The sequence below is a fragment of the Colletotrichum chrysophilum genome, assembly GCF_026319265.1.
Source record: "Colletotrichum chrysophilum strain AFK26 chromosome Unknown scaffold_234, whole genome shotgun sequence".
Classification (NCBI taxonomy): Eukaryota; Fungi; Ascomycota; class Sordariomycetes; order Glomerellales; family Glomerellaceae; genus Colletotrichum; species Colletotrichum chrysophilum.
This window is the reverse complement of record NW_026517521.1, coordinates 48,545-55,350: the sequence shown is the minus strand read 5'-3', so window position 1 is coordinate 55,350 and position 6,806 is coordinate 48,545. Positions and strand designations below refer to the sequence as shown.

Here is a 6,806-nt window from a genome sequence, read left to right as displayed (position 1 = left end):
CTGCTGGTCCTGCAGTAGATCTATATAAACGATTGGCGTATATCCCTTGTAAGGCAATCCTGGCCTGTGTATGTAGATAACTGAGTAATGACTGTAAGCGGTGAGTTTCATATAAGCGAGGGGATCCCTAGTTCTGACAGGTATTCTCTAAACACGACGAGAAGCATCCTACGAATTACATCAACATCAAAGACTCTTGACGAGGATAATCATCTTGGGATACACGTTCATCGCATCCGACGCAAATGCCATAGTTTTAGCGCATGGATGGTGACAGTTCTCTACTCCTTGGCCGCCTCCTCATCGGTGGCTGTTCTCCTTGCGCTTCAACGTCTGCATAGACAGCAGGCCCCGTCCCCCAACTAGGCTGGATTTTCACGCACACCCTATCACAGATGGCCGGCGAAAAGAGGTCAAATCCCGATGTGGACGAAACACAAGCAGAAGGCTCGTCCGACAGTCACAAGTCCCGGCGCATTGGACGGTCTACTTTTGACGCGCCGCGACCGATAGAGCCTGGCACCGACGGAGACGCGTATTATCGCGACTTATACATCAGCACGCACGACTACGCTGCGTTGGGCAAGAAGCACAGCAAACTTGGCGCGAAGTGATACATCCCTACCACGGACATGCGAGAACACAGCTAACTTCCCCTCAGACTCAGCGGAAACACTCTCGACTTTAATGACCCACATGCCGTCATCGCACTCAACAGCGCACTGCTGAAGGAGCATTTCGGTCTCCAAGTCGACTTGCCAGCTGACCGATTATGCCCACCTGTAAGCACAATCCTTGGCGCATTGAGCAAGAAGCTGACTGCTTGAAGATCGCCCAGAGACACAACTACATCCTGTGGCTCAAGGACCTACTCGATAGCACTTCGTACGAGCAGCCAGACCATCGCAGGGTTGTCGGTCTGGACGTAGGGACTGGTGCGTCATGCATCTTCCCTCTTCTCGGATACACACAACGAAGATGGTCCTTTTTCGCAACAGGTACCATTCCTCGCTCACAGGTAGTCTTCGCAACTGACTAGTGCAGATATCGACGAGAAGAGCTGTTCATACGCAAAACAAAACGTCAAACTCAACAATCTGCAAAATTACATCAGAGTCATCAGACGCAGCCCCGAAGAAAGGTTGGTGAATCCTGCGGGACTCGGGGTGGATCACCTGGACTTTGTGATGACCAATCCCCCATTCTATACTTCCGAGGAGGAGGCCAAAGAGTGCGAGCAAGCGAAGGCTACAGAGCAGCAGAATCGCTTTACCATCGCCCCGAACGAACAATTCACCGAAGGCGGAGAGGTCGCGTTCGTGGGCCGGATCCTGGAGGAGTCTTTCGAATTGAGAGAGCAGGTGCAGTGGTACACCAGCATGTTTGGCAAGAGGGCCAGCCTCGACGCCATCTTGGAGAAGCTTCAAGAACATAAAATCGACAACTTTGCGGTTACTGAGTTCATTCAAGGACCGAACTCAAAGACCAAGAGATGGGCTGTTGCATGGAGCTTTGCGGCCATGAGGCCTTGCAACAGGGCTGCGAGGGGCTTGGCAGCAGCTCAATGGAGGGGTATGCTTCCTCCAAGCACTGAGGCGGAGGTTGTAGAGTTTCCACTGGATAGGGGAGTTGGAGCGTTGGCGAACAATCTGCAAGAGCTGGCGAATTCTTTGGAGTTGATATCATGGGAGTGGGATCGGGAGAAGCTCGTTGGCATCGGCAGAGCGCGAGAGGACGTGTGGAGCCGAGCATGGAGAAGGAAGAAGATGCGCGAAGAGAGGGAAGGAAAGAAGCCTGAGGATATCACGACACCTGAGCAATGCGCGTTCGGATTTGAGCTTGCCCTCGAGGTCGGCGCGGGGAGGATTAAGGTCATCTGCCCGTGGAGAGAAGGACACTCCAAGCCACTTTATGACAGCTTTTGCGGCTTCGTAAAGACCAAACTGTCAAATCCGACTGAGAAAGGACCGATGAGTGATTGACATATAAGGAAGCGGCGAACCAAACTTCATCGTGGGCCAGGAAGAGAGGCGGTACACTGACCGCGGGCTATCCAACCTCAAACATATCCATGCTACTATGCGTCTGTGTAAGAAGTGCTGAGCCTTTCCACCCGTGAACTAGCTTGAAAAAGGGGCGATCAGGCATCTCGCAGCCTGTTCCGTTTCAGTGAATAAACCACACGAAAGCTTTTCGTTCAAATATTGTGGCGATTATGCGGATTTTTCTCTGTGAATCGGTGGTCAAACCCAGAAAAAGTGTCGTGAATCAGACACTAGTTTCAGTTGCCGAGAATTATAAATGGCAGTGATGGCCACCTCACCTGGATAGAGGAAACATCTTGAGTTCCAGGAAAGCATAAATACACAACACCAATCCCAGAAACATCTCCAGCAACCACAAACTTTGCCGAAATGGCCGACAACCAGCCTAGTAAACCAGAAACCGTTGTTGACGAGTGCATTCCCATGAGCCGCACCTGTCCTCACGGCGTCAATAGAAAGCACTGCGTTTACTGCTCACCGCGTCTCAGATTGTAAGCGAGGCAAATCTCATCAAAGGCATGGGAAAAGAGTGCCAGTAGCAATATAGAGGACAAATTGCGGGAGATGCTCCGCATAGTCAAGCGAACGAGGGGAGAAGCATCAAACTAGTTGACCAATGCCATCGGCTTGGAAGTAAGCTTGGAAATATTAGCACAATCTTTCATCACCACAGCGGGATATCACATTGACGTATTTATCTGCTTTGAAGAATGTCAACTCCAATTGAAACAAGCAAAAGGAAACAATCAACAAGCCAAGTTGACTGATCTGGTCTAAAAGAACAACATAAACAGTCCTACCATCTATCACACCAAGCCCAAGTGCCTCAAAGCAGTCCACATCCTTTGCGCATTGTTCCCCATCCCGTTACCCGCCAGCTGCGGCCCAATCGTCGCTCTCAACAAATGCTGATCGCGCGCATCCATCATATCCCACAGCTCCCTCAACACGTCCATCTCCGACCGCGTCTCCCGGAAGATCCTCGCATACCCTACAAACAACAACTGCGCGGCACCAGGCGGCATAAACGCCTCAACCCTCGGCATAAACTCTAACAGGAACTCCCCAATCGACCGCGCAAACATATCCGAACACCCCAGCGCGCGGTCCTGGTCCAGCACGCAGCACAGCAGGAACAGGTGCCAGTACACCTCCTGCACGACCTGCGCCCTGTTCCTCTCGTTCGCGAGCAGGAACCGCGGACGCGAGAAGAGGTCGAACTCCGGCGGGCCGCCGTACGGCTGCTGCGCGCGGCACATCATCTCAATGTATCGGAACACGAAGCCCGCCGCGCGGCTGAGGCCGTCGCGGAAGCGCAGCGGGTTGAAGTCCGGGGCTTCGAAGCCCGGGTTGTAGCCGCGCAGGAATTCGGGGACTGCGAAGTCGCCGCCGAGGCCGGGGACGAAGTTGCGCGTGCGCGGGAGGTGCTCGTGCATGAGGTCGCGGTCGACGAGGATGCGGCTGCCGTCGGGGAGGATGACCGTCACGCGGTTGCGGAGGCGGCCGTCTGGGCGGAGGGGGCCGTTCTGGTTGTTGCCGTAGGGGTGGAGGTTGAAGAGAGAGGCAAAGTCGAAGGGGCGCGAGGCGAAAGGTGTCTGGGCGAAGCGGGGGAAGGCGTTGAAGGTGTTGATGTTGACGCGGTTGCCGCTGTGGACATTGTTGTAGGCTGGGCCTGCGGCGGGAGGAACCCAGGGGAAGTCTGGTGGGTTGGGGTTGTAGGTCCATGGGCGGAACATTTTGGATGGCTGATAATATTTTTATTATTGTCAATGAAAGGTTGTTAGAATTTATGATAATGAAGAGAAGGCTTTAACTTTGTACGGTTTCTGGTGATGGTGTTTGGTGACACACGTATCACCAAATAAGACGGCACATGCTGCAGCAGATGTTTGTTGGCCTAACCAAAGGTAACCATCCGGGCTCACCGCCTATGGTTGGTTGGATGTGCTTGGTTCTGTCTTGCGGTGAAGTGATCTTTACGGTTGCCTACGGAAGGACTTCAGATGGCGCTTTCACGTCCATGCTCTCGGACCACCATCGATCTTGCGGTGTGATAGTAAATCCGCCTTGGGGATTCCAGATACGCTGAAGAAACAGAGCAACGTCACGCCGAGGTGCCTGAGAGTTAGATACGTGTTTTGTTACTGTTGTTCTGTTGAGCGTTCTTGATGAAAACTTCGAAGCGCGTCTTGCAGTTGTAGGGCATGTTCATGTAATTGGAGGAGGCATACGAATATTCACTGGAAACATTATGATCGTATGGACGCGACTATGTATTTTAGCACCTGGTGCGCGTTCTGGTATTGAAGCTACTCAAATGGCCTGCGACTATGTGTCTGCATGGCGTGGCTGGTTAAACTGAGATATACATCGAAGGAAAAAGTGTTCAGTGGACGTCCTTATCCTGAATGTCCATATTGACATTTCATCGGTCCCCTGTGAGTCACCCTCGGCATGGGAAGATTTACTCCTGCTTGGTCTCCTCGCGCATGCCGCGGGTGATGCGGCTCATGGGGAGGGAAAGCTCGCGGGTGACGAGAGTGGTGCCGGGCATGGGGTAGGACTTGGCGTTCTGGTACAGAGAGAACCTAAAGCTTGGTGTTAGACTTTTTGTACTCGCAAAGCCGCTTCTGAGAATACTTACTTGGGGGAGAGACCGGCAGTGTTGGAGTCGTAGACACCAGGGAACTTGGCAGTGGCTGTGGGGACCTTGGTTCCAGAGCCAGTGATCTTCATCTGACCGCAGTTGAAGTAGAACTCCGTGCCGGAGGGCTTGTGCAGAGCAAGGTGCTCGGGGCGGACGAGATAGTCGCCGGCAGCGAGGTCCTGGAGAACGGTCAGTTCAAAGTCTCTAGCCCAGCAGCGGGGAAGAAAAACGCACCTTGGGGACGGTGAAGGTGATGATGTTCTTATTGTTTACACCCCACTCCTCGGCAGCGCCAGTCAGGGGGAACTTGGTCGGGCCAGACTCGTAGACCTTGAACCAGTCGCCGGAGCCGTCGTAGCTGGACAGATCGCCAGAAGCCTTGCTCATCCAGATTTGGAGGGGGCCGGGATGCTGGATCTTGGCGCCAAAGCTCATCTGGAAGCCAACCTCGGAGCCGGCAGCCACGGTGGCAGTCTTGGCGGCGGCCTTGGCACCGGTGTTGCAGCGGAAGGTGTTGCTGGTCATGATGCTGTTGGACTGGGGCTGGTAACCCTGGGTGCTGGAGCGCATGTAGTCGGCGGAGGCGACGCCGTTGACGACCATCTTCTCGAAGAAGTAGTGGGCGGAGGCGGAGTCGGCCATGAGGGCCGCAACGGCGACGACGGTGGCGAGAGAGAACTTCATTTTGGTGGTTGTCGGGTGAGGTTGGTCGTCAACGAATCCGGATCGGTTGCAGGAAGAACTTGGACGACTTGGTCAAAAGAACGAATGGCTCGGCTGGCGAGGAACGAAATGAAGGAGGGTGAGATAAAGAACTGGATGAGGATGGAAAGAAATGAGAGCAATGGAACTGAGTTGAAGGCTTTAATATATACTTGGATGTTTCCTGCTTTATCCGGGAATCTCTCGTCTGTCGGTCAAGTCCACCTGCTGGACTTTCCCGAAGGAGCAGGTAAGATCAGTCTTAAGCTGAAACTGGATGACTGCGAATCGCCCTGAGCAGCGAAGAGCATTTCGTCCGATGGCCCCCCTGCCGTCATCTGAATACAGACAGATCGCCGCCAGCCACCGGTCGGAAAGGACGACCCATGAACACGGAGAGTTCTTAAATGAACAAAGATCAATATATTTGTTTCCGTGTAGAGTTTTCCAGCCGTATGCTTAAAGCACGAGGCGTGGGGGCTAGTCCTTATTCATTCCGTAGGCCCCAATCATGTAGTACCGGGCAAGCGCGCCTTTTGCCATTGGCTATGGCCAGATCCTGTCAAATGTTTATATGGGCACAGTTCGGACGATTCAAGTGGAGCTCCGATGATCTCGGGTTCCAAGACTGCGGAACGCCAACCGCAAGCTCGGCCCCACTGCGTGGCTGCTACATTGGAGGCGGGAAGAGCCTAATACGAAGTTACGGTTACGAGTTGATTACTCTACCTTAGATGACAATTGGATATCATACACCAGCTGAGCCTCAAGTGTGACTTTGCTCGACTTGACCTTTCGTTTCTCTGCATAAGGTCTGTATCAAGCCACCATCCAGGCCGAGATCTTGCTGTTCGACAGGATCCCTTCGATGATTGTCTGGATATAGTCATGATAAGTGCTCACCCCTTTAACCGAAAGTCGAAAAAGAACGTCCTCTGTGTTTACAATAGGAGAAGACTTCGACAGCGGTGATCTCGGGACCCGGTAGTTATCCGTCAACAACGTATGCCATACTAGTTGCACTCGGGCGTGCCTTTTCGATTTCGCAGTAAGGATCAAGTTGCGGGTTTGCGACCACGCGTTTTACATACATGAAAATATTGCGTGTACAATGGGGCAGCTTCTCGATTCAATATTTCACCACACTTGGCGCGGCCGCCCGGGCATGAAGCGAGGGTATCGCGTTCTCGGATTCATCAAGCAGCGACCCGAGAAGCACGGACAAGCGCGCGCCCCTGGTTAAGGAGGTTTCAGCGGACACGGCATGCAACGCCAGCACATGAGAGACCGATGATCTGACCCAGTGTTGGTTCCATACTCTTGGTCTGTCTGAATGTGTTCTGGGAACAAATAATCGGCTTGATGCTTCTGACGGCGAGTAGGGGATTTACCACCGTTATCTCGCGTTCCCT

At 53.2% G+C, this 6,806-nt stretch overlaps 3 protein-coding genes across 3 annotated transcripts; 1 reads left to right on the top strand and 2 right to left on the bottom strand.

Moving 5' to 3' along the window:
* Positions 1–395: 395 nt before the first annotated feature.
* On the top strand, positions 396–1,982 carry COL26b_013511 (uncharacterized protein; the record flags this gene model as incomplete). Its single annotated transcript, XM_053186109.1, has 4 exons — positions 396–610; positions 662–782; positions 839–935; positions 1,045–1,982. 4 exons carry the CDS (start codon positions 396–398, stop codon positions 1,980–1,982), a joined length of 1,371 nt encoding a protein of 456 aa, XP_053029966.1.
* An 869-nt stretch (positions 1,983–2,851) lies between these two features.
* Positions 2,852–3,781, bottom strand: COL26b_013510 (uncharacterized protein; the record flags this gene model as incomplete). The annotated part of the gene is made up of 1 exon (XM_053186108.1): positions 2,852–3,781. The coding sequence occupies one exon, from the start codon at positions 3,779–3,781 to the stop codon at positions 2,852–2,854; it is 930 nt and encodes a 309-aa protein (XP_053029965.1).
* Positions 3,782–4,509: 728 nt separating this feature from the next.
* Positions 4,510–5,376, bottom strand: COL26b_013509 (uncharacterized protein; the record flags this gene model as incomplete). Its single annotated transcript, XM_053186107.1, has 3 exons — positions 4,510–4,633; positions 4,690–4,871; positions 4,927–5,376. 3 exons carry the CDS (start codon positions 5,374–5,376, stop codon positions 4,510–4,512), a joined length of 756 nt encoding a protein of 251 aa, XP_053029964.1.
* Positions 5,377–6,806: the final 1,430 nt, after the last annotated feature.